The sequence below is a fragment of the Sturnira hondurensis genome, unplaced genomic scaffold, assembly GCF_014824575.4.
Source record: "Sturnira hondurensis isolate 20B ecotype Veracruz unplaced genomic scaffold, ASM1482457v3 Scaffold0000880, whole genome shotgun sequence".
Taxonomy (NCBI): Eukaryota; Metazoa; Chordata; class Mammalia; order Chiroptera; family Phyllostomidae; genus Sturnira; species Sturnira hondurensis.
This window is the reverse complement of record NW_028073511.1, coordinates 9,844,368-9,872,164: the sequence shown is the minus strand read 5'-3', so window position 1 is coordinate 9,872,164 and position 27,797 is coordinate 9,844,368. Positions and strand designations below refer to the sequence as shown.

At 37.5% G+C, this 27,797-nt stretch overlaps 1 protein-coding gene across 5 annotated transcripts in view; it reads left to right on the top strand.

Moving 5' to 3' along the window:
* LOC118992634 (cysteine-rich secretory protein 3-like) overlaps nucleotides 1-27,797 on the top strand; it is a 57,297-nt gene that overhangs the window by 18,793 nt on the left and 10,707 nt on the right. For 2 of the 5 annotated variants that reach the window (XM_037054657.1, XM_037054647.1), the window contains exons 1-4: nucleotides 5,151-5,257; nucleotides 16,906-16,976; nucleotides 20,951-21,067; nucleotides 22,553-22,640. In XM_037054657.1, coding sequence (XP_036910552.1) covers nucleotide 5,257; nucleotides 16,906-16,976; nucleotides 20,951-21,067; nucleotides 22,553-22,640 — 277 coding nt within the window. In that variant the 5' untranslated portion in view covers nucleotides 5,151-5,256. Of the gene's footprint in view, nucleotides 1-5,150; nucleotides 5,258-10,484; nucleotides 10,569-15,096; nucleotides 15,116-16,905; nucleotides 16,977-20,950; nucleotides 21,068-22,552; nucleotides 22,641-27,797 lie in introns of those variants that run through there. The other 3 variants (XM_037054666.1, XM_037054673.1, XM_037054672.1) reach the window with 3 other exon arrangements.

Here is a 27,797-nt window from a genome sequence, read left to right as displayed (position 1 = left end):
ACAAGCAATCTAATCCGTGCCTATTTCTAAAGAGCCTGACTCAAGAGACATATATGTATATATGTATATATGTGTATATATATATGTATACACACACACACACATATATATATATATGGGAAATTGTTCATGCATTGAAGAAAAGAACATGTAAATAATTTACAATTCAGATATTTTGCTCCCATGGTTAGGTGTATGAATGATCAGATGATTTGGAGACGATGTGTTATATTTATACAATGGAATTTCATTCAGCCACGAGAAAGGACATCCTGCCATTTGCCACAACATGGACGGACCTTGAGCACATTTGTAATGTGCAACTACTCAGACAGAGAAGGACAAGTATGTTGGTATCACTGACACGTGGGATCTGAAAAACCCAGATTCTTAAAACCTAGGCTGAAATGGTGCTTCTCAGGGAATGAGGGAAGTGGGGCAGGACAGATGCTGTGGAAGGGGACAAATTTCCAATGAGTAGTAAACAAATCTTAGAGACCTAATGTGAAGTATAGTGAATACAGACAACAATACTGTACTATAGTCATCAAACTTGCTAAACAACTGGAACTTAATTATTCTAACAATTAGCAAGAAAGTATAAGTATGTAACATATGCTAATTAGCACTACAATGGCAATCATATTATAATATGTAAAATATCAAATTAACATATTATACACAATGTTATATGTTAAATATATTTTAAATTTACATGACGTTATATGTTAAGTATATTTTAATATAAAAAAGAAGTACCATATTTTGCAATGTACAATGCACATCCACATTTTTGGCCCAAACTTTCAGAAAAAAAATTTTTTATTTAAATATTTCAATTCAATTTTTACTTATTTATATTTAGGAATAAAACTGATTATTGTATTCCAAGGTATTACTTTTCATACAGATATTATTACTGCTTTTTAAAATTATACTTTTAACACAAAAGCATAAATAACAGAATTAAAAACAGTTATACAGATACAGAATTACTACCCATGCATAATGTGCAAGCTTATTTTTCTCTCAAAAATTTGGTCAAGAAAAGTGTCCATTATTCATGACAAAATATGGTAATAATCATTGAATTAACCATGGGCACTGAAGGAACAATACAAATGAGAGAACACTACAATTTGGCACATAAACAATCCTTTTTCTGGAAATTAATGTTACTAAATTAAATTAATATGCTAAAGAATAATTCAATAAGACAACTCATTTATAAACATACTATTTATTTAAGAAGTATAGTGAAATGATTGCTAATTCTAAAATGCACCCAGGTGGCTAATGCTCACTTCTTAGCAAGGACACAGAGGCCCAGAGATGCCCCATCATTTTACTGAAGCCACCCTGCCTGCCCCTAGTAGAACTGAGCCTTGAACACATGCTGCTTACAGTATATTGATTCTTTCCCATGATACCTAAAAAAAGAAAAAGATCTTATAAAGACCCTAAATACCATACAATATCACTTATATGCAGAATTTAGTGAATAAAATAAACTGACAAACAAAATAGGAACAGAGGTATAAGTACATGGCACAGATTGACAGCTGTCAGAGACGGGGGGAGGAGGAGGGGACTGGCGGCAAAGAGAGTAGCTAAAGAATATATATACGCATGACCCACGGATGCAGACGACAGTGTGGTGATGGCAAGAGGGAAGGGGAGGGCAAGGCCTGGGTGGAGGTGGGCAAAGGGGTGAGGGATGGGGACATTTATAACACTGTCAACAATAAAAATCAAGTTTTAAAAAAGTCCTGTATTAGCAATTTTATCAAACAAAAGCCATATATGGAAACATTCTATGTGCTCAACAAATAAGCTTTTGCTGAAGATAATAATAAAGATGTTAGTTCCATTTATTGAGCATTATATGGCCAGGGGTTGTTTTAAGAATTTTCTGTACAATATACTTTCAATCATCAAAGCAAACCCATGATATGAAAATCAACATTTTACAGAAGAGAAAACCGGAGATGGTAGAGGATTTTCCGGACCTGGCAATTTCCAAAGACTGTGCCATTAACCTGTAAGCTATAGGCAGTTGGTAACTGGGAAGGAAAAGTCCTAGAAACCTGGGCCATGGAGGTCAGCTCCAAGGCATGGATGCTAAATACCTTTGCAGACAGTCCTTAGCTCTAGGGGGTCAGCACAGTGGTGCCAAAGGGCAGCATCCAATTACAGCTGTGTTGAAGATGAGAGGAGGGAATTTGTGCTTTATTTCATTTATATTATAGCCAACCTGATGCTAGTGTACTGGTCAAAACCCAAGGACAGAAGAATAATTTTAAGGAGTAAGATAAATAACATTCTTTAAACAGGATGTATTGATTAATAGCGATGGTCACTGAGACACTCAATGACAACTTTTAAAGAATAAGACAAACAACATTCCCTAAACAAGATGTATCAGTTATTAGCAAAGGTCACTGGTACACTCAATTACAAGTTCCTTTAGAATGGTTGGAGTTGATTAAATATATACACAGGAGCAAATGACTTGCCCTTTTAACATAAACTCTGGGTACACAAATAAAGATAACCTGGAAGATATTCATTGATAAAATTGGATGGGATGGATTGTGAAGGACCAACAATGATGATGCTCAATGTGCGAGTCCTGTCCAGGAAGTTTCCAGCCACATACTATGAAAAATAGAGACACGTACTGAAGAAGATATAAGATACAAGAAACAGTGTACATATGATAATGACACCTCAGTCCCCCTCAAGTAGGCCCCTTGAGACCTCACACAGTTCTTCCAATTGCCATCAGCCACCCCATCATATTTTCTTGAATCTTGTCAATCTCTTCTGAAATCTCTTCCCTTTCTAAGGTAATTTCAGTTTTAGGAAAAGCCAGAAGTCACAGGGTGCTGAACGTGGGCTGTAGAGAAGCTGAGTCACCTGAGTGATTTGATGTTTTGCCAAAAAACTCCACAGGAGTCCTGATGCTTGAGCAGTGCACGGTCGTGATGAGGCTGCCAATCACCAGTTGCCCATAGCTACAATCTTCTGAATCCTTGAAATAGTTTCCTCAGAGAAATCTTCAAGCTTAACACAAAATTTGATGCAGATCCCTTGTTCTACTTGCTCAGTCATTTTGAATGTAATGGCCACACAGTGCACATGCTCACTCAATGATATATTCCACCCCCACTGACTAATACTGTGAAGTCGTCAGTGTTCACTCATGTGCATTCCAGCCCACGCTCCTTGGCTGCCGGATTATGTTGATGTCATGCAAACCATTCTTGTTATACTAACAATGGCTTTGTTTTTTCTGGACGGACCTCATATATACAGAAAAAGACAAATTGATATCGTGGGAGGCGAAGGAACAAAGCTGGTTTCAAACGACAATTTTTAAAGATTAAGGTCAATATGTCAGCACAATATGTGCGTGGCATTTTGCAATCCTAAAGGGCCACATATTTTTATGTTTGTTTGTCTTAATGGTAAGCATGCTAACATTTGACATGCAAAATATCTGGATAGCACAGTGCCTATAATGATCATTTAGTCATAACTATAGATATACAATTAGAGAAAATCTAGTGAATGCTAATAATACATCAAGAATATAGTTCCCTTTTTAATACTTTTCTACCTATTTCTCTCACAGGACTACATTATCATACCACCTCTCATAAAATGCAGTTGCGATGTCATAGCTTACTAGTGTTAGAGACAGACTTGTCTAGACACAAGAAACAAAGTGCATAAAATGGGAGGAAATGAACACTTGCTACATACCAGGACACTTACAGAGACGACTCATTTTATCTCAATGAAGAAAAATAATATCATTCCCATTTGTAGATAGAAAAACTTAAGGACAGAAAAATAATTTTCCAATACACATGGGTACACAAATTTAATCTGTGCTAATCGGACCATAAATCCCAAACTCTTAACATTCCACACTGTTACCTAGAGAGTAGAATGGGCACTGGGCACTTCTGGATCTAGTGTAGCCCATGAAACCCAGCCTCCCATACAAAAATGCTTGCATAGGCAGTGAGTCCAAGGGGATTTTATTCTAGTGGCCGATTCAGCTTATTGTGAGCTCCCACATTAAATATAATGGGGTAAAATACATTTTAGGGATTCAGTGGAGACTTGGCAGCCAAACAGTTAATTTTTAAATTTTTTTTTTGTGGTAAAATCTATCTGGAGTTTTAAATAACATTTAAAATAATATTCAATTATTTAATTTATAATTAGCTATAATTAAATTGTGTTGCTATCATATCATAGGCACTTATCTGCTTTAGTACGTTTTTGCTATGTAACTCAGTAGAGCTAGTATAAACCCGAAATGAGCAGAAATTATTAAATTACACACTGAATTGTGCAATGTAAATGCTAATATGAGCACCCAGAAATGCCTGACAGTGCTTTGTATGTGCTACTTGTGATTTGTGAATTTATACTCCACTTGCAAAAATGCAATATTTAAAATTATTCCTTTCGAGGTAGAGAGGACCTGAAAGCATTAGTCCATCCCCCTTCATTTTTTGAGCTGTGGCAACAAACCTGCAATGATTAAATAAAGCCTTTTATAGATGAACAGAATTAAATTATAATAATTTAGTATGCAATGTAGGTCAATGGTATGTTAAATTCCATACAACCAGAGAACAACTTTTAATATCAGGAGAACTTAAAGCTTAGAAATATCAATTGTTATGAGGTCTTCTGCCAGTATGTTCTGAAGGGCATTGTAACCTTACATTTACAAAGATAAAATATTAAATTGTTCTCCAAAACAATGAGGTCCAACAGAATACTAATGAATATTTTAGATTTGTAAGGAAATGCTGTATTCTCATGAAAATCTGGGTTCATAAAAATGATAAGCCTAGCTTTACTTATACAGAAGTAATCTTGGAAGCTTTCATGTTGTAACGAGAGTCATCAAGAATTCTCCAAATATTGATTGTCGAAAATGTGGATACATTAGAACAGTCTATGAGCTCCAAGGAATACAGGTCCGAAATAAATGTCCGAGAATCACGAGGTGCTGCCCAAACTTCTGTCAGACGGCCAGCAGTGACATCTGAGACCACTGGTGTGACAAGCCCTGTTCCAGACCTGTTGACTTAGATTTACTTGCACAAACAGTATTTGCTAAAGACAGGAAATAGGTGTAATATATTTAGATACCTCTCTAACCTCCTCTTTCCACTTTCCTTCCTGCTACAGATAAAGCCAATACGTTTCCTTGCTCAGAGAACCAACAGTAAGTGGTAGTTCTTTGTTTTAAGGTGAATACTGTATTACGCCAATATATTTATGCCTTGCCAATGGTAAAATGATAGAGAGTAAATTAATCTATAATTTTCAAAACTCTGTTGGTAATTTTTATTGAGAGTAATGACTTTGTTATTATCTTCTTTTTAATCTAAGGTAGTAACATATAGCTTTAATATCTCAAAAGCACCTAATCAAATTTAACATCGAAATGAAATTTTTATCTTGTATTTTCAAATGAGCAATATAATTCATCCCCATGTCTATGACTTTTAGAAACAATTGTACTAAAACTTCCTTTAATAGGAAAATTTAAAAATATGGTTGTATGTGTGTACATACTTACGCACATACATAATAATTAATAATTTTATTAATATTTTTACTAATACTCATGTATATCAACTTGTGTTAATATAGACATTATTCAAATGAGGATGAGAGACTATTGTTAATAGTTTTAAATCCATCAAAACCAAAGTATAGTACTGACCCTGAAGTAAAACATATTCTCTTAAAGATTATCAGTATGAGATACAATTCCCCTCATGAAATGTGCTCAACTAAAAAAAAGAGGGAGACTTTTTAAAGTGTTCCAATAAAAGGTCAATCTACTTAGGCAGCTAACTTTGTATAAATAAATTAATTAAAGATTGTATCTGTTTTATCTATTTATATCAGGAAGCAATTTCCAGATAGAGCTTTTCCTAATAATAAGTGATGCTGGATAAACAGGTACTAAAAGACGACAGAGCTACCTAAGGACAATCTGTATGGAGCTATTTACTTCATAGAGAAAAGATTTTACTTTCAAAATATTTTATTAATGCCTTTCCCCTCTGTGACTGAATGCTACGCAGGGAGCTTAGGGACGAGATTTACACTGTTGCCAGAGACGTTCTGGAGTTGCCTCTTTTCGCTAGTTAAAACCAAAGAGGAGAGAATCATAGGGGAAAAGGGGATGGACTCACACGAACATGTATAAAGGACACATGGACAATAACTAAGGTGGGGGCGGAAATGGGAGGGAGGTGGGGAGCACTGTGGGGAGCAGGGCTGGGAATATAAGACAGAAAACTGTACTTGAACAAGAATTAAATAAAAATTAAAATAAAAAACAAAACAAAACAAAACCAACGTCTGCCTGGGTGGCTAACTCTCTGGAGGAGAATCAGAGGAGATTAAACGGATGGCATGCTTCAAGCCCAGAGTTACTTCTAAGGATGTGTTGTGAGGGCAGTTGGGGCCACTGATCTGAGCTCAGGTTTGATGAAGAGGTAAATCAGGAGGAAGAGTGTCAGAACTCTCAAGCAGAACATAAGTCCCATACTGCCAAGAATCCCAGTGGTGTTTGGTGAATTCAAGAAAAGGGGAGATAATTCATCCTTGAAAAGGAAATTACAAGTTGCTCTTCAGGAAGTGTCAAGATAGTTATTATCACTTAGAAATGTTTATGGATTTTCTACACAATAAAACCTAGAAATTTTTAGAACTTTGTATAGTTCTGGCTTGCTTTCTATCCCATTGAGAAGTGGTGAAATGAAAGAAAATAATCAGAATGAAGATTAAATATTACACCGAGAGTTTGAAATTGCTGCTTCAGATGCTTTCTTGTACTGGGAGTTGTATTTAAATGTATCTCTACCTGCAATGCACACATCACACACACACATATGTTAATGCTTTAAGTGGCCTGCTATCTGGTCTGTATTGTTTAAAACATTTCCGTCCCCTCTTGCCAGCTTTGAGGAGGACTATGAGGTCAAACTGGATTTATCCCTCAGTTCTTCTGTTTGCAAGTTTATGTCATTGAATTACTAAACCTCTGATCCGGGTACTGCCTCTCTGTAAACTTGGGTATTAAGTAACAGCATCTAACGCCTAGATTGTTATGAGTTTTGAATGAGCCCAAACAGAATGCCATTGTTCCGTGTGACTCGCTTAGGGCAAAGCAGATGGTCCTGAAAAGTTGTACGTAAACTTTCATCTATTTATGAATTGAATCCCTCTACATTCACCTTTCTAGGTGATGCTTAAGAAGGATCTGATTTTATTTTTCTCCATATAGTGAGCTAATTTTTCTAATACTATATGCAAGATAACCTCCTCTTTCTCTTAAATGAATTTTTACACTACCTTTTTGGTCTGTGTCTTCAATTTTCTGTTCACCTCCCTTAGTCCATTTGTCTGTTCCTACAATAATATCAAATTTTGGTCAACATGTTTAAAGTCTATCTTAATAACTAAACATAAAAAGATACCCAAATTAATTCTTCTTATAAATGGTATAATTATTCATATGCCAATCAGAATTTTTATTGGAATTTTAAGAATTGTCATATTAGTTTAATTCAAATTGAATTTTTAAAAAAGATTTTTATTTATCCACTCCTAGAGACAGAGGAAGGGAGGATGACAAGGATAGAAACACCAATGTGTGGTTGCCTCTCATGTGACCCCCGCTGGGGACCTAGCATACAACCCAGGCATGTGCCCTGAATGGGATCGAACTAGTAACCATTTGGTTTGCAGGCCAGTACTCAGTCCACTAAGCCACACCAGCCAAGGCCAGATTGAAATTCTTATTAACACATACAATTTAAGAGCATGGAAATATATCAATTTATGCAAATCTCTTAATTTTTTAAGTTTTTTTTCCTCACCCAAAGACATTTTTTCATTGCTTTTAGAGGGACGGAAGGGAGAGAAAGAAACATCGATATGAGAAAGAAACATCAATCAGTCGCCTCCCATTTGCACCTGGATCCAGGGTCACACAGGACTCAGGATCATACACACCCACACCAGGGGCTGAACTTGTCACCCAGGCATGCACCCTGACTGGGAATCAAACCTGCAACCCTTAGGTTATGGGCAAGTGCTCAACCAAGTGAGCCACACTGGCCAGGGGAGTTTATGCAGACCTTTTAGGTCTTTGACTAGGGTTTTAAAATTTTCTCCAGAAAGGATTTTTTTATTCTTGATTGTTTCATAGATTCTTTATAGTTTTTGTTACTACTATGTGTGGGATCTTTCTTTAAATCTTAATTTCTACCTGAGTGTGGCTGGTGTATGGTGATAGTATTTTTTGTAAGTTGATATTACATCTAGCAAGCTCTTTGATTACCGTGTATTCTCTAGATAGATGACCATATCACTTGAAAATAATAAAATACTATCTCTTCCCTTACAAGACCAGTGAATATATTTATTCTTTGTTACAGCTTTGATCAGGAACTCTCCACTTTGGTGTTGAACAATGGCAGTGACATCTGACATCGATCATTTTTTCTTGTTCCCAATATTGTTATAGATATTTAATATAATGCTATTACCAAATTAATGATCTCCTTTATTTTCCTGTGTTCTTTTTTTAGCTATAACTAGGGATTGAATTTAGTAAAATATTTTTTCCACATGATTTTTTTAGCCTATTCATGTGATAACTAGACCAACGCATTTTTTCATTTTGAAATAATCTCACAGTCCTGATTCAAAATTTACGTGATCATGATATTTTAAATGTATTTTTGAAATGAGTGTGTGAGTATTTTGTGAGGATTTTTACATGTCATTTGTGAAATGAGCCTATATATTATGTCCTATTATCCTCATCTGTTTGGCAAACCAATGCCAGAATCATTTTCATTCACTGACACTCCTCAGGTTACTTTTTTAGGAGAAACAGGCTTGAGAGGAAGTAGTCACACTATTGTATACTCACATAACTCTAGGCAGTAGCAATGTAGGGTAGTCCCTGTATCATTATTTTCATTAGTTGGCGACACTTGCTGGAGGCTTTTATGCTTTCATGATGCTCTCCTGCAGAGAATTTCATGATAAGGGGGGAACAGTGATTGTTATGAGGTAAAAGCAAGATTGTTACTGAAACTACATGATTAGGTCAGTCACTGTCCCAGGATGCAACACCTTCTTCCACTTCATACTCAACACATACACGCATCTCCCCACGCATGCGTACCAGGTAGAGGTCTGAGAGACTTAATTCTCCCCTGCTTTCCTCACTCTTTTTAATACTTTCTTGGAAGCTATGCTTTCCTTTTGTTTCTCTCATTCCTTCGGGGTTTGTGTTAGGATGATAACCAGAAACCTGCCCGTATTGACATTCTGATTGCAACTGAAGGCTGAAAGCTCACTTTTTAAATGGACCATTTTATGAATTCCCCTCTTAAGAACTAAGCAAATTCTCCCTTGTTTATCATTTCAATTTCCTTATATCTAGACAATGGACCTTTAAGGCAAGTTATACTGGTATACGGTTTGCAAATACATCGTTTTTAATCAGTTAATAAGCAGTGATGGGTCATGATTTTCTTTTTCATGTGAGTGTTTCAAATAATGCGGTGGCCCTATCATCAGTGTGAGGAAGGAACAGGATACTGCAGTTTAATTGTATCTTTTACATGTATGCTTCAGAAAGGCCAGCCTGCTTTCTGCTCTCTGTAACTGGGTAGTAATCAACCATCCACGCTTGGAACCGCACATCTTCGAAATCTTTGGATCTGGCTTTTCTGTAACCACACTCAAAAGAAATTACTAATCTCTTTGAAAAAGAAAAATGAAAGGAATCTAAAGTTTGTCCCCAAGTAATAAGCAGAGGAAATGTGTAACTACACAGATTTGGAGTTTGTCTACATGCAAGTAGATGACAGGAGGAAGCAGTTATTAACCTAATGTTTTCTAATGCTCTCTGTGGGACTTGACTCAGTGAAAGTAAAATACACAGTATTCTATCAGTATCTGGCGAAGGAGGGTGTTGGAGCTAAATGCTTTGGTCTTCCAGCTGGTGCTAGATCTTAATCGTATTTGCCTCACCTCTAATACTTACTTCCTGAGACCTGTGATGTGTAGATCTTCCCCATCCTTTTCCAAAAGCATCACAATTGGTCAGGGCAAAAGAAAAAAAAAACTTTAGCCTCCACCTTTGCAAACATGGGAAAGGCCAAACACTTCCCACTCTAGGTACTTGAATGATGGGCTCCCTTGATCGTGTGCTAAGGCTCTGAGGATGGACAGGAATGATATCTTGTTCAGTCAATCATGTTCAGCAATATCTCGTACACCATTCTAGACATAGTGTGTTAAATTTGATGGATGTCTGTTACAGGAAAGAACAAAATCTGATTGTCATTAATGTGGGGGGGAAAGGAGAATCTGTTGTCCTTTGTTGCTCTCAAATTCTACAGGAGGCCTGCTTGTGGCCATAGCCAGAGAGATGGGACATCAGTCTAAGTGAGTTCTCTGGAGACTTTGGAATCTTCTGCAGCTCCCACCACCGAGTAAGCACTGTTTAGCCAACAGGCATTTAAAAGAAAGTGTTAATGGTATTCTGCCTTTTCTAAACACTTGGTCTTGCTATGAGAAAACATCTAATGTACGTGAAGAAATTGAGAGAAATTAGATCCTGCACATAATCAAAAAGAGTTTACTGGCTAGGCTTTATTTTTTTTCAGATATTCATTTATTTTTAGAGGTGGGGAAGGAGGGGTAAAGAGAGGAAGAGAAACATGGATTGGTTGCTTCTCGTACCAGCAACCCAGGGGAATTGTCCTGATGGGGAATCAAACCAATGACGCTTCACTTTGCGGGATGACACCCAACCAACTGAGCCACACCAGTCAGGGCTGGGTGGGCTTTAAATTATCCACAGGGATAACTTCTGTGTTTTTGGAGTTAGCCTGTGAGTTTCTTTGTAGGGAGAGACTTTGAAATGTTTTTGAGACTTTGTAAATGTTCTTAAAGGAAGTGGCTAGAATCCAGGTTTGAGGATTACCATAATCTAAGTCATAAAAGGTGTATGATCAGAGGAAAGGATAATGAAAGTATAAATAGGGAACCTATCCTGATTAAAGTAATGGAATAAAGATTATCTAATGAATGATGTCACAGATTGGGTTACTTGGTAATGTTCAGAAATATGAGACACAAGAAGTTTAAGGAATCCACTTGGGATTAATTCCCTGGGAGGGGAGTGGAAGGAAGCAAGATTGGACAAAGGTCAGAAATCAAGCTGTGATGTAGTCTCATTGTAGGTTTCAGCCAATCAACTACTTCAGAGTGGTTCTTAAACTGAGATGTTTCAGCCTGTAGTCAGAGTGAAGAGGCAAGGCCTTTACACCCCATGTCTGGCAGTCAGAGGATGAGGGCGCCCTGGGAGAGAGCATGATGTTGGAGCACATGGTTGTCTTGGGCAGACACTGTCCCTAAGATTTATGCGGGCAACACTCCTGGCTAAGGGAGCAAGCATCCCAAATGATAATCAAAATAGTAATGTTGGTGTTAGGACTTGTACGTACATGCTAATTTTTAATGCTTTCACATTCTTTAATATTATCTACATTTTTAAACCTTACAAAAATTCTATGAGGTGATTCTATATCCCTGTATTTTAACTTGACAAAGGAAGACTGTCAATTTCATATGCTTAAAGACGAGCCAGGTAAGAGAGCACCAATGACACAACAGCAACAACCCAGGCTTCTTCTTTTTTTTTTTTAGTTTTTAAAAATATTTTATTGATTATGCCATTACAGTTGTCCCACTTCCCCCCGTTTATTCCCCTCCACCCTGCACATCCCTCTCCCACCATTCCCCCTTTCGTTCATGTCCACATGTCACAAGTTCTTTAGATTCTGTGTTTCCCATGGTATTCTTGCCTTACCCCCTGTCTATTTTCTACCTACCATCTATGCTACTTATTCTCTGTACCTTCTCCTTCCTCCTCCTCCTTCCTACTCCCCTGTTGCTAACCCACCATGTGATCTCCATTTCTGTGGCTCCGCTCCCGATCTAGCTGTCTTAAGTTTGCTTTTGTTTTAGGTGTGGTTGTTAGTAACTGTGAGTTTGCTGTCCTTTCACTGTTCATATTTTTTATTTTCTTTTTTTTAGATAATTCCCTTTAACATTTCATATAATAAGGGCTTGGTGAAGATGAACTCCTTGAACTTGACCTTATCTGAGAAGCACTATATCTGCCCTTCCATTCTAAATGAAAGCTTTGCTGGATAGAACAATCTTGGATGTAGGTCTTTGGATCTCATGACTTGGAATACTGTTTTCCAGCCCCTTCTTGCCTGTGAGGTCTCTTTTGAGAAATCCACTGACAGTCTGATGGGAGCTCCTTTGTAGGTGACTGTTCCCTTATTTCTTGCTGCTTCTAGGGTTCTCTCCTTCCTTTTAATCTTGGGTAATGTAATTCTGAGGTGCCTTGGTGTGTTCCTTCTTGGGTCCAACTTCTCTGGGACTCTCTGAGCTTCCTGGATTTCCTGGAAGTCTATTTCCATTGCCAGACTGGGGAAGTTCTCCTTTATTATTTGTTCAAATAAGTTTTTCCACTCATGGCTGTTCCTCTTCCCCTTCTGGTACCCCTATAATTTGGATGTTGGAACGTTTAAAGATGTCCTGGAGGTTCCCAAGCCTCTCCTTATTTTTTTGAATTCTTGTTTCTTCCTTCTTTTCTGTTTGGTTGTTTCTTTCTTCCTTCTGGTCCGGTCCCTTGATTTAAGTCCCAGTTTCCTTTCCATTGCTATTGGTTTCCTGTGCATTTCCCTTCATTTCAATCAGTTTAGCCTTCATATGTTCCTCTAATTTGTGACTAAAATCAACCAATTCTGTGAGCATCCTGATCACCAGTATTTTGAACTGTGCATCTGAAAGGTTGGCTATTTCTTGGTCGCTTAGAATTATAGGCTCTATGGTTTTGAGCTGTTCTTGAGCCATATTTTGGTATGTTTGCATCTGTTAGGTATGAGGGGTGGAGCCTAAGGTGTTCACCAGGGTGGGGTGACCCAGTTGCTAGTTTGTGACGCTGTACATGGGGGCGGGGTCAGAGAGGGAAAAAATGGTGCTTTGCTCTGCTCTCTCTCTCATATTTCTGTTCCCTCTGCGGCTTCCCACAAGCAAATTGGGCCCTTCTGGTGCCTGTTCCCTGGTGTGCAAGCTTGTGCACCCTCCAGGACCCTGTGGGTCTCTCCAACAAACTCTCTGTGAGCCTGGGAGCTTCTCCTGGCACCTCGACCCTGAAAGTCTTTCCAGTTGGTGCTTTCAGGCTCTAATTCCCATTGCTGGGGTCCTAGCCTGTTCGGTCTGTCTCACTGTTCGCTCCTTTGCTGGGTTTATCTGTGCTCGAATGTGTGACCGCAGTCAGCCAGCTGCCCTGTGCCCTCACTGGGTCCTCCTGTCGCCACCCCACGCCTGGGATCCGCTAACTGCTGCCGCCTTTGCTCCTGGGTCGGTCGGACCGAACAATCTTTCCTACCGACCCCGCCCGGATGCTGACTCCACCCCTCTTACTGGTTTGGCTGAGTGGTTCATTGTTGTCGGACTTCCGTACAGTTCAATTTTCTGTGTTTTTGTTGCTAAAACTTTGTTGTTTTTAAACTTAGTTTTGCAAAGAGGCACAGTGTTTCCACCTATGCCCCCATCTTGGCCCGAAGTGGAGACCAGTCTTCTTAACACTTGCTTTGTTTTTTTCATCACAATACATGTGCCAGAGTTTGGGTTTGCTTCATAGGGAACCAGGTGTCTCTGAGAAATAAAATGGGTCTTTTTAACATTCTATTTATGTTTGCTATACAGAAATAAGTTCATTGTTCTTTTTGTGTTCTTCTTTTTGTCTTCAAATTTTCATTTTTCTTCTCCTCTTCCTCTGTTCTACCCAGAAGCTACAATATACACAAAAATCAAACTGTTCTTATTGTCATGAGTGAAATTTTAATTGTGTAGAAGAGCTTTACTTTCAAAAACACTATAGAAACATCTGCACAATTTGTATTCCTTATAGAACCCTTACAGGAATATGTTATCAATTTTTTAATTTTTGTTTCAACACCTTCCCTTCCCTTTCTAGTTAATTCATTGGACATAATAGCTTTATTAAAATGCCAACAAAGTCCTTCATTAGTTCAACAAGGTAACATAAATAAAAATTATCATAATGGGTTATGCTTTCGATTCAAAATAGGTGTCCTAGGAAAATATTATTTGAACTCTCAAAGTCTTAGGAATTTTATTTTATAGCTGAGGGTCAAGATTTGACTTAATTACTAGTATTTTTAATTTTTTTGTAATTTTGTCAAATATGTTGAGCAATGTGCCAGGTATTTATCAGCTGCCAAAAGAGTTACAGTAATGTATGACTATTTTTTTCAAGGCAGAATATTCAATTTTTTAAAAAATATTTTTTATTTATCTTTAGAGGGTAAGGAGAGAGGGAGAGAAACATCAATGTATGGTTGCCTTTCAAGCATCCCCTGCTGGAGGCTCACCTGCAGGGAACCAGCCTGCAACCCAGGCATGTACCCTGACTGGGAATTGAACCGCGATCCTCTGGTTCGCAGGCCTGTGCTCAATCCACTGAGCTATACCAGCCAGGGCTAGAATATTCAATTTTTGAAACCTCATGCCCCCAATTTACTACAATTCAGTGGGAAATGAATACTGAGGTTGAAGAACTCTTGGGTTCTGTCTCAGCTACACACCAACTAGCAATGAGGATGTCAGGAGGTCACTTAACACCTCCAGGGCTCTGCTCTTCTTGCACTTGAGCATCACGATGCCCAACCTGTTAGCTACACCAGGCTGCCGTGAAGTAACTAAGTCAATTGGTTTGACAAAGTCAGAGGCACTCTTCTGAAAGTTAACAATCATTTTGGAATAAAGATCTTTCCTTTCTGTAATTACTATAATGTAGATTCATTATAGCTAATGAAAAAAAGAATGTCCTATTTATCACATGAAGATAAACTCATTCTCTTGTACTTCTGTTTACTCTAGCTTGTTCTTTGCCTGGCTTTTTGTCTGAGTATTAGTTTTCCAGGAGAAAGGGGTGAGGTCCTATTTCTGCTACTGTCCTTCAGAAGATTCATAATGTTACTTATTTTCATATCTATCTAGATCATCAATATCCCTATGGAATATTTTTTTCTGTCACCTTATCTTAAAATTGGCCCCAAACCCCTATGCCATAGAGGTTTTGTCATATACCCATGAGAGAAGCACAGCTGCCTTGAGATACGGATGCTGGGTGGTAGTCGGTGGCGCCCTTCATCTCACTGCCTTGCTCACACATGCACACTGGAATGCAGAGCTGTTTCTCCAGATTCCAAATTGTTATATGCTATGGGCCTTCTAACACTCTTGAAAAGTAGCATATCCCTCACATGTTAAATATGAGAATGTATATGAATTTGCCTGGGCTGCCATGACAAATAACCACGGACTGGGTGGCTTGAACAACAAATATTTATTTTCTCACAGGCCTAGAGGGTCGAAGTCTGAGACCAAGTTGCTAGAGTGGTCCGTTTCTACTGATTTCTCTTCTCACAGCATTGTCCCACGGCCTCTTCTCTGTGTGTGCTGAGGAGAGAGAGGCAGACAGAGAGAGAGAGAGAGACAGAGAGAGGCAGCACGGGTGAAAATGCACTCCCTGGTGTCTCCAGTCCTGTGATATCAGGGCTCATCTTTGCATGCTCATTTAACCTTAAGTATTTTTAAGGGCCAAAATACAAATATAGCCTCACAGGAGGTTAGGACTTCAACCTATCAATTTTGGGAGGGCACAAACTTTTCTTTATAAGAGGAGACAAAGGATCTCCCATATACTATTTGGTGTGTTTTTTAAAACTTAACTTTGAAGCATAAGCATTTCCTTCTTACAAAACCATCATAAACATAACTTTATGTCTAATATATGCTAATAAGAGGATGCACTCTCATTTATTTAGACATGTTATCCCCCTGTTATTGAACGTGTAATTGTTTTACCCTTATAAAGATGAAAGTGCTAAAAATATATGGCTAAAGTTTTCTTAGTATATGTTATTTCTTCAGGATTCTATAATCTTGAGTAAGTGAAGCAAAAATTGTGAGCGTATGAAGCGTATTCATACAGATTGGGTTGGTAAGCTCTTAAAAGTGGTTTTCTGGTTTTAGATCCAAAAGGAGAGTATTACCTTTTTGGAATTTGAGGCAATGTAATTAAAAAAAAATGGTTGGAGTGGAAATGAATGACACATGGACAGAGCTATGGAGAGTGGTTGAACGTTTTTTGTCTTTTTGTTTCTTTAAATTGCTACTTTTAGTGAATTTACCTAGGGTTCTAGGAATGGCGCATATACAAGGCAGAAGAAATGGCCCATGCTAACTGGTAGATTGAAGAGATGTTAATGAGGGGATATTTATAGAGATAAGCAGTGTTAAGGAAGCCAGCAAGGACTGGTGCAGTAGTATCCCCATAATCATAACAGGTGAGAGCTATTTTTACTCCTAGACAATGGACAGTGTGAAGAAACCGTTCCAAAACATGAAAAAGTTGCTCTGTAGACAAAACTGTAGAAATAGGGTGGAATTGGATAGTGTACTTTAAGTATTTACAGGTGTACTACAAGAGCTTCAGTCTAGTATATCTGTTTGTTCTTTATTGTCCCTGCTTGAAAAACTTGCTTCTGGGCCTGAGTCCATTAGAATTCCACTGGCACCCTGTGACAAATCTGCTCTTGTTCTGTTACTAATGAATTTGGGGAAACTGATGTTACATTGTTTCTTTTTTCTCCTCTTGCGTTCTTAAGAAGTCCTTGCACTAAAATACCAATGCAGGTCTTTGTTTTGTTTCCCCAGTGATGGCCTTATTCCCAGCATTGATGTTTCTGGCTGCAGTGTTGCTTCCATTGTCTCCTGCAAATGGACAGGTATGATCGACGTTGAGAATATTTTCAGAACAAGTCAAGCAACCTTGGAGGACAGCAAGCTACTAGGTCAATTTTCAAAAGTGAAAAGAGTTACAGTATTTAGTATATCACAAAGCACGGTAGTACCTAAGCACATGAAGGAATTGAAGGCTAAAATATGGATAGTCAGAATTGAGATATGTGTAAACATAATGTGTAGCAGACTTCAAAGACTTAGTTTAAAAAGGGAGGTGAAATTTTTCATTAATAATTTTAATATGGGTTACATGACGAATGCTATATTTTAATATGCTTTAAATATAGTATATATTTAAATCTAAAATATACACAAATTTAAGTATATAATATAGTCATAGACACATTTAAATACATAATATATTTATGTAAGTATATGCATATATACATATATTTTATGTTTAAGTATGTTTGTATATACTTTTAAATATACTTATATAAGCATAAGTGTATTTATAAATATATTTAGATACATATATTATATATTTAAAATATACTGTAAATATAATTTAATCTGTTTATTATTTTATAAAGTGGCCACCAAAAAATACAAATGACATATGATGATGTTTTAATTATTTTTGTGGTGACACCAGTGGTCTGTGGATTTAAAAGATAACACAACTCCTCCTATCCCAAGATCTTGTCTAATTTGCTGTCACTTAACCCATTTCAATGTGACCCCCACTGAAAATTAACAATTTGCTTATTTAATCTCAAATTAAGAAAGCTTCATCACCACATTTAATTTTTATAATTACTGTGTGAGAATAGTTATACATTTTTTTAACTTAAAAGAAGAAAATTCACTAGGGATATTAAGCATTTGGATATTTTCACACTTTTTACAATTAATCTGTGTAAGATAAGATGCTCTAGTTGTTTCTAGTATGCTGCTTCACTTTATTGATCCCAAGAGCAGCATCAGTGTTTCCCTTGAACTGGCGTGTAGGCTTTTCCGACCTTGGAAAACCTTGGAACGTGAGGAGCTTCGGACCTCGCCCTCTGTTCCCACACCCTTCCTTGGCTTTGGGTGCATAAGATTAGCTCAGACCCTTCAGACCAGAGAGTTCTGACACTGGGTCGAACCTCATTTGGCCTTCAGAACTGAAGTCATTTTTAATCAAATTTTCGATCTAAAGACAATATATTCACCACGAAGGGCTTCATGTAAGTAGTTCTGTCTTCCCAATTTCATTCCTAAAGTTCCTTTCAAGGTCATTTCTGGTTCCCTGTTATCTTTCTCATCCATCTTTTTATTTTTATTTATAAAATTATTTAAAATGGAGATATAATTAGATCTTTGGCATAATTAAGTATTTGCTGATGCTCTACCTTTCCTGTGCCTGGTGTGGTTTTCTGGGCCCTAGAAAACACCACTAAGATCTGGAACCCCCAGTCCAGACCACTTTTTGTGAAGTGTCTGCCTCTGATGAGAATAAGTCTACCGAGTCATGATCTGCTTGGGGAGGAAAAGTGGCCGATCTCTCAAAGGAGAAGGGCCAGGTCCCTGTTCCTCAATGGGCTTTTATTGGGTTCAATTTGCACAGGCATACAGGCAAAACTCGTCAATCAATGTCAGACAGTAATAATCAAACAATAGATAATATTCAAAGAACTGTGAGGGCTTATTCTGAGTCAGGGTCAGTTAGCTAAAGGGCTATAAAACTTCGGGAAATAAACTCATTTCATGCATAGACCCTTATCAGAAAATTGAGGACATTCTTAGCAAAGTAGTTTTCACAGGATTTTATGCATTTTTTTCTTAGGCCTGATTGCCGTGGGAAACACACCCTTTCCAGCACAGAGCTGCACCCCACTCCAGCATTGTTTCAGGCAGGGGAAGTAAGGCAGCCAAGACATTAGGAGACTTCTTTCAGACATAATGAGGACTCAGGCTATGTCAAAGCCATGGGGCAAGGGTTCATCACCCTCTTTTTCTATAGCCCCCCAAGTTCTTCCCTGAGGGCCCCTTTGTGACCCGTCTTAGGTCATCCCTCCCTTGGCGAATCTTACTTATCATTGGCTAGCCAGTCATCTGCCTGGGGCCAAGCAGGGTCAAGTAAAAGGGAACAAAAGCAGCATCCCTGTGTGGGAAATAAGCTTTGTCTCCTTAGTGGTTTATAGTCCCAAGGTCTCTTTACTCAGCCTTAGCCATGGGGGATTACAGCTTCTGAAACCAGGCAGGGCAGCTCCCAAGAGTAAAGCCTTGCCAGAACCCAATGAAGAAACACTAATCCCTTCTCTTTCAACATCTAGTAGACCCTGCCGGTTATTTTGTTTGTCGTGTGGTATTATACTCATTTATGCCATATTGTCTTTCCGGTATAAATTCTTTAAGTATAAACAGATACCACATTTTATTCATCCATTTTCTTTTCAACACTCTTCATATTTCTCATCACCTAATAAAAACTTTATTAATACATACTTAAAAAGAAACAAAAATATGTCTGTCTTCTTCAGTAGAATTTTTACCTGCGAAAGAAGTTGGGATAAGAAGCAAAAAACAATTACTTTTACTTTCTCAAGGGACAAATTTTGATATGTTTTGAAATGAAACTATTTTAAGGAGGTTTTTGAGGATGAATAGGACATACAAGAGATGTTATTTTGTGCTGTGATCATCCACTGCTAATATTTCACATGTGCAGCCTTTCCAATTTAGGAATAAGTAGCTGGGAATGCTCTGGATCTGTGGATACACTGGTACACTGGCATTCATTCTGGGTCTCTGTCTTTAGGAACATACCAGCAGGTGGGAGAAATGGACACATAAGTAGAGAGTGGCGACAAAATATGGTCAGACCTATGTTCTCCGTATTTGGAGAGGTTTGCAAAAACTCGGTACTGTGGGAGGGGAGAAGAACTTATTCCAGAGGCCCTGTTTAGACTTTTAACTTCAGATCTTGCTCATGCTCTTATAGCATCACATTCTTGCTTCAATTCAGATCATCAATTTGTGTCAACCTTATGGAACAACCACACACCTTACTCTACCTCTAGGCTTAGACACACCCAACACCCCACAAAGATACACCAAAAATATAAGCATGTGATTTAATACTTTAATTATATTTCTATTACTAAAATTAACAGTCAACGATAATCTATTAATTGGCTGGTTTTTTCCCTCCAATTGCCTTGGAGATGTGTTTAATATTATAAAACTGCCCTTTGAATAATTCCATAAAATCTGCTACATAATAGGTAGAATCCTTTACTAGAATATTGAATGCAGTTGGACTGGGCCTACACATTTTTTCTTTAAATACAGACAGCATGTTGGACCAAAGTTCCCCTTAAAGTCTAGATGAGTCACCTGTCTCTCCTCTTAACAATCCTTTGCTGTAGCTTGATTGTGAATGACAATGCCTTAACAGGTCCCATCTTAAAACATTATTATTGCATTATCACTCATGTGTCTATAAAAATCACATTAAGACATCTTTTAATACTAGCAAGTGGTATTTGTGGCCTCAGAGGTGTTTTTAATTGTGACATGAACTACATCCACACTCAAAATTTAGCACTACTTCTTTCCTATTTAAAAAAGTCATAGCTTTGGTTCAGATTCATTGGCAATGCATAACAATTAATATTGGTTTGAATGGAACACTTTTTTCTTATCTTCACCTGAGGACATGCCTTTCAATTTTAGAGAGAGGGAAAAGAGGAGAGAGAGGGCAGGAGAGAAACATCACTGGGAGAGAGAAACATTGATCCGTTGCCTCTCACACACTCCTACCAGGACCTAACCACAACCCATGCATGTACCCTGACCAGGAATTGAACCGGCGACTTTGCAGTTTGTGAGACATCTTCCAACCAACTAAGGCACATCAGCCAGGGCTAAATTAAATACCTTTTAAATAATCTTTGTTTTCTTGAATTAATTTATTTACTCAGTTGCAATTTTTAAAACTTTAAAAAATAATTTTAATTTGTTTTTCCTTAAGGATACAAATTTCGATGCTTTGTCAACCACCCAAGAAGAAGTCCAAAGTGGGATTGTAAATATACACAATAACCTAAGGAAATCAGTCTCTCCACCTGCCAGCAACATGCTAAAGATGGTAAGAGGTGGTAACAAAAGGAAAGTGGCTTGTGGAGCTGAGATAAGCACAGACTCCTAGTAAATAAAATTGCTTAGAACATTTGTGACAGGAAGTTCTGTCTTTGTTATTTTATTAAAAGTTTGTTATTGACAATGCATAATACCTTTTTTTTTCATTCCACATACTATTTTTGTTTATAAATTGTGCATCATACTACCATTATATGTTCACTGGAATAATGCAATCTGGAAGAATAGATTCGCTATCATATCCATTTCAGAGTTTCCCATCTCTTGTGAAATATCTCTTCCCAGGAAAATATGGATATGTAGAATGTACTATATATAACATGTAATAATCTATTTCTATGTTAATATATATACTTTGCATATAATTTTAGGGTACTTATAGAGTCCTGCAGCTCATTCTTAAACCTTCCCCTAATTTTGTGTGTGCCTTCTGACCTTGATAAATTGACTTTTAGACACTTTTACCAGGCATTTTCTGTTCATTTTGATCCAAAACAATTTTCTAATAAGTTTTCTGACTGCAGGCAGCTCTCTATCAAGTCTTTCACTGTACAGTGAGTTTACTTATGTGTGATTACTAACATCATCCTTATTATTAATGTCCACTCCACACAGGTTTCACCTTACACCCTCAACTTTTCCTCTAAGACATGTTTTCAGTTGGGGAAATTCAGCTCTTGCTGATTTGAAGCTTGAAGGGATCCTCTTTAAGGAAGAGTACACAACTATCTTACCACTGCAAATTTTAAAAAAAATGACCATGCATATCCTGTGTTCCCCTAGCACAACCTTAGAAGAACCTATGCAAGTGAGAGATGCAAAACTTAAGCTTAATTGGCTCTATGGGACAGAGAAGAAATTCTTAATTGTACTTTATAATGGTTAAATAACTAGTCCATTTTACAGAACTATCTAAGTAATGGAGGCAGAATTAAAACCAAATCTTTTGACATCCAATAAGGGAACATCACGTTTTTCTGATCAGTATCACTCTTAATCTAGAATCAGAAAGGTCTTTTCTCCTTAGGATCGATGTAATTCAGGGTAAATAACATAGTTCTGGGCCCATTACTAAAAGCCACATCTCCCCAATATATTCCATTGACAGGTCAAGGAAAGGAACTAGGAATGAAGTAGGCCATTTTAGTCTCATAGGAGAAATAATCTCAATAGATCTTCATGTTTATTGATATTTAGTTAAGAGCAACTGCTAAAAGTCTGTAGGTATCCCTGCCATGCTATCAGACATAGATTATTAACTGCCTTAGGTTTTGTAGTTGCTCAGGACAGCCATACTATCTAATTTCTTTAAGAAACAGAAAAAGACACATCAAAAAATATCTTTGATTATAAGGACATTCACGTACAGTAAAATGTACAATGATGTGAATCAACTACCCATCTCATTACAAAGTTTATGCTCCTTTGTGGTTTGAGTCGTTGAGCACTTCTTTTTCTCCCTCTTTCATTTTAGAAATGGGACAGCGAGGCGGCAGCAAATGCCCAAAAGTGGGCAAACCAGTGCATTTACAAACATAGTAGTGCAAAGAATCGAGCAATTGGTATGTACACAGATAAATTTTTATTGAGTAGATAAAAAAGTGAAATAATAAGGGGCCATATGTTTTGATGTTGCCTTACAAAACCTTGTGAATACATGTTGCTTCAAATGCTACATTTTTTCTTTTTTTTCATATTCAAGACATTTTTATTTTATTAATTTATTTTTTAAAATTTAATTCTTGTTCAAGTACAGTTTTCTATCTTGTATTCCCAGCCCTGGCCCTCTCCAGTGCTCCCCACCTCCCTCGCATTTCCACCCCCCACCTTAGTTATTGTCCATGTGTCCTTTATACTTGTTCATGTGAATCCTTCCCCTTTTACCCTGTGATTCTCTCCCCTCTCCCCTCTGGACCCTGTCAGCATGTTCTGTATTTCAGTGTCTTTGGTCACATTTTGCTTGCTTCTTTGTTTTGTTGTTTAGATTCCTGTTAACGGTGATATCATATGGTATGTGTCTTTTCACCTTCTGGCTTATTTTGCTCAGCATAATGCTTTCCAGTTCCATCCATGATGTTGCAAAGGGTAGGAGCTCCTTCTTCCTTTCTGCAGCATAGAATTCCATTGTGTAAATGTACCATAGTTTTTTGATCCAGTCATTGACCGATGGGCATCTAGGTTGCTTCCAACTCTTGGCTATCGTAAATTGTGCTGCTATGAACATCGGGGTGCATAGGTACTTTTGGATTGGTGCTTCAGGGTTCTTAGGATATACTCCTAACAGTGGAATTGCTGGGTCAAATGGCATGTTCATTTTTAGTTTTCTTAGAAAATTCCATACTGTTTTCCATAGTGGTTATACCAGTCTACAATCCCACCAACAGTGAACTAGCGTCCCCTTTTCCCCACAACCTCTCCAACACTTGTCGTTTGTTTCTTTGTTTACGGTAGTCATTCTGACTGGTGTTAAGTGGTATCTCATTGTGGTTTTAATTTGTGTCTCTCTGATAGCTAGTGATATTGAGCATCTTTTCATGTGCCTCTGGATCCTCTGTATGTCCTCCTTGATGAAATGTCTGTTCAAGTCCTTTCCCCATTTTTTAATTGGGTTGCTCATCTTCTTTGAGTGGAGTCATGTGAGTTCTTTGTATATTTTGGAGATTAAACCCTTGTCTGAGGTATCATTGGCAAATATATTTTCCCAAGCTGTTGCTTCTCTTTTTATCTTGATACTGTTTTCCTTAGCCATGCAGAAGCTTTTAATTTTGATGAGATCCCATTTGTTTATTCTTTCCTTTATGTCCCTTGCTCTAGGGGACATATCAGTAAAAATCTTGCTACGTGGAATATCTGAGATTTTCCTGCCAATGTTCTTCTCTAGGGCTTTAATGGTTTCCCGGCTTATATTTAAGTCTTTTATCCACCTTGGATTAATTTTGGTGTATGGTGTAAGTTGGTGCTCAAGTTTCATTTTTTTGCATGTAGCTGTCCAGTTCTCCCAACACCATTTGTTGAAAAGGCTGTCTTTACTCCATTTTATGTTACTGCCCCCTTTGTCAAATATTAATTGACTGTAGAGAGTTGGGTTTATTTCTGGGCTCTCTGTTCTGTTCCATTGGTCTATGTGCCTGTTTTGGTGCCAGTACCAGGCTCTTTTGATTACAGTGGCCTTGTAATACAGTTTGATATTAGGTATTGTGATCCCTCCTACTTTGTTCTTCTTTCTCAAAATTGCAGCTGCTATCTGGGGTCTTTTATGGTTCCATATAAATTTTTGAAGTGTTTGTTCTATATCTGTGAAATATGCCATTGGTACTTTAATAGGTATTGCATTGAATCTGTAATTTGCTTTGAGTAGTATGGACCTTTGATGATGTTAATTCTTCCAATCCATGAACACGGTATATGTTTCCATTTGTTTGTGTTTTCCTTGATTTCTTTCTTCAGTGTTGTATCGTTTTCTGTATACAAGTCTTTCACCTCCTTGGTTAGGTTTATTCCCAGATATTTTATTTTTGTTTTTGCTTTATCAAATGCGATTTTTTTCTTGATTTCTGCTTCTGCTGTTTCATTGTTGGTATACAAAAATGCCTTTGATTTCTGGATATTGACTTTGTATCCCGCTGTTTTGCCAAATTCATTTATTAGTTCAAATAGTTTTTTGGTAGAGGCTATAGGATTTTCCATGTACACTATCATGTCATCTGCAAACAATGCCAGTTTTGTTTCCTCCTTTCCGATTCGGATGCCTTTTATTTCCTTTTCTTGTCTGATCGCTGTGGCTAGAACTTCCAATACTATATTGAATAGAAGTGGTGAAAGTGGACAACCTTGTCTTGTTCCTGATCTTAGTGGAAAAGCTTTTAGTTTTTGCCCATTGAGTATGATGTTGGCTGTAGGTCTTTCATATATGGCCTTTATTATGTTGAGGAATTCTCCCTCTATCCCACTTTGCTGAGTACCTTTATCATAAATGGGTGTTGTACCTTATCAAAAGCTTTTTCCGTGTCTATTGATATGACCCTGTGGTTTTTGTCTTTGCTTTTGTTTATGTGATGTATTACATTTACTGATTTATGAATATTGAACCATCCTTGCATCCCTGGGATGAATCCCACTTGGTCATGGTGTATGATCTTTTTGATGTATTGTTGGTTGCGATTTGCCAATATTTTATTGAGGATTTTAGCAACTATGTTCATCAGCGATATTGGCCTAAAGTTTTCTTTCTTTGTTGTGTCTCTATCTGGCTTTGGAATTAGGATGATGCTGGCTTCATAAAAAGAGCTGGGGAGTTTTCCCTCCTTTTGGATTTTTTGGAATAGTTTGTGAAGAATGGGGGTTAGCTCTTCCTTAAAAGCTTTGTAGAATTCTCCTGTGAAGCCATCTGGTCCAGGGCTTTTGTGTGATGGGAGTTTTTTAATTACTTCTTCAATTTCATTTGCTGTTATTGGCTTGTTCAGGTTTTCTGATTCTTTTTCATTGAGTTTTGGAAGATTTTATTTTTTCTAGAAATTTGTCCATTTCACATAGGTTTTCAAGTTTCTTGGCATACAGCTCTGCATAGTAATTCTGTACAATACCTTCTATTTCTGTGGTATCAGTTGTAATCTCTCCTCTGTCATTTCAGATTGTGTTTATTTGGGTCCTCTCTCTTTTTTTCCTGATGAGCCTACTTAAAGGTTTGTCTATTTTGTTTATCTTTTCAAAAAAGCAACTCCTGGATTCATTGATCCTTAGAATTGTGCTTTTAGTCTCTATGTCATTTAATTCTGCTCTGATCTTGGTTATTTTCTTCCTTCTACTTGCTCTGGGCTGTCTTTGTTGTTGTCCCTTGAGTACTTTCAGGCATCAGGTTAGGTTGTTTGTTTGAAATGTTTCTATCTTCTTTAGGTAGGCCTGTATTGCTATGAACTTCCCTCTCAGGACTGCCTTCACTGTGTCTCATAAGTTTTGGGTTGTTGTCAGATCATTTTTATTTGTTTCCAGGAACTTTTTGATTTCTTCCCTAATTTCTATCTTGACTCATTTGTTGTTTAATAGCATACCACTCAATCTCCATGATTTTGGGTGTTTTGGGTTTTTTCCTGTGGGGTTAGTTTCCAATTTCAGTCCCTTGTGATAATAGAAAATGCTTGGTATGATTTCTATTTTCCTAAATTTGTTGAGTCTCATTTTTTGTCTTAACATGTGGTCTATCTTTGAAAATGTTCCATGTGCATTTGAAAAGAATGTGTATTTAGTTTCTTTGGGATGGAGGGCTCTATATATAACAATTAGGTCCATTTCATCTAGGGTGTCATTTAATGCTGCAATATCTGTGTTGATATTTTTTTGGAAGATTTGTCCATTTTTGACAGTGGGGTGTCCCCTACTATAATTGTGTTGCTGTCAATATCTTTCTTGACATCCTCTAGGATTTTCTTTATATATTTGGGTGCTCCTATGTTGGGTGCATATATATTTAAGATGTTAATGTCTTCTTGGTGAATTCTTCCCTTGAGTAATAGGAAGTGACCTTCTGGGTCTCTCTTTATGGTCCTGTTTTTGAAGTCTATTTTGTCTGATATGAGAATTGCTACCCCGGCTTTTTTTTCTTGTCCATTTGCTTGGAAAATTTGTTTCCATCCTTTCACTTTTAGTCTGTGGTGGTCTTTTTACCTGAGGTGGGTCTCTTGTAGGTAGCATATGTGTGGGTCTTGCTTTCTTATCCATTGAGCTATTCTATGTCTTTTAATTGGTGCATTTAATCCATTTACATTTAAGGTTATTATTGAAAGGTACTTATTCATTGCCATTTATGTACCTGTGCTCCTCCCTGTCTCTCTCTTTTCCTTCCTTTCCTTAAAGCAGCCCTTTTAGTAATTCTGGTAGAGCTGGTTTGGTAGAGGCATATTCTTTTAGACTTCTTTTGTCTTGGAAGCTCTTTATTTGGCCTTCTATCTTGATTGAGATCCTTGCTGGGTACAGTAGCCTTGGTTGTATGCCTCTGCTTCTCATTATTTGGAATATTTCTTGCCATTCTCTTCTTGCTTGGAATGTTTCCATTGAGAAGTCAGTAGCCAACCTTATTGGGACCCCCTTGTATGTTACTTCCTTTTTCTCCCTTGCTGCCTTTAGGATTCTCTCTTTGTCTTGGAGTTTTGCCATTTTAATGATGATGTGTGTTGCAGTAGGCCCTTTGGGTTCTACCTGGTTGGGACTCTCTGCGATTCCTGGATCCATGTGACTTTATTTCTCCTTGACTTAGGAAAATTTTCTGTTATTACTCTTTCAAGTAGGTTTTCTATCCCTTGTTCTTCTTCCTCTCCTTCTGGTATTTCTATTATTTGGATAGTATTACGTTTCATATTGTCTTGCATTTCTCTTAAATTCTCCTCATTTTTTATGAACCTCTTTTCCATTACTTGGTCTGTCTGGGAGAATCTTTCTACCCTGTCTTCGATCTCACTTATGCAGTCTTCCACCTCATCGATCCTACTCTTCATACCTTCTATTGTGTTCTTCAGTTCAGAAATTATATTCGTCATATCCTCTTGGCCTTTACCGATGGTTTCTATTTTCTTTTTCATGTTGGTATAGTTTGCAGAAAGTTCATTGTAGCTCCCCTGTAGTTTCTGGTGGCTTGTTGTAAGCTCTTTGAATTTCCTGATAACCAGTGCTTTGAATTCCATATCTGTTAGTTGACTTGCCTCTATTTTATCTAACATTCTTTCTGA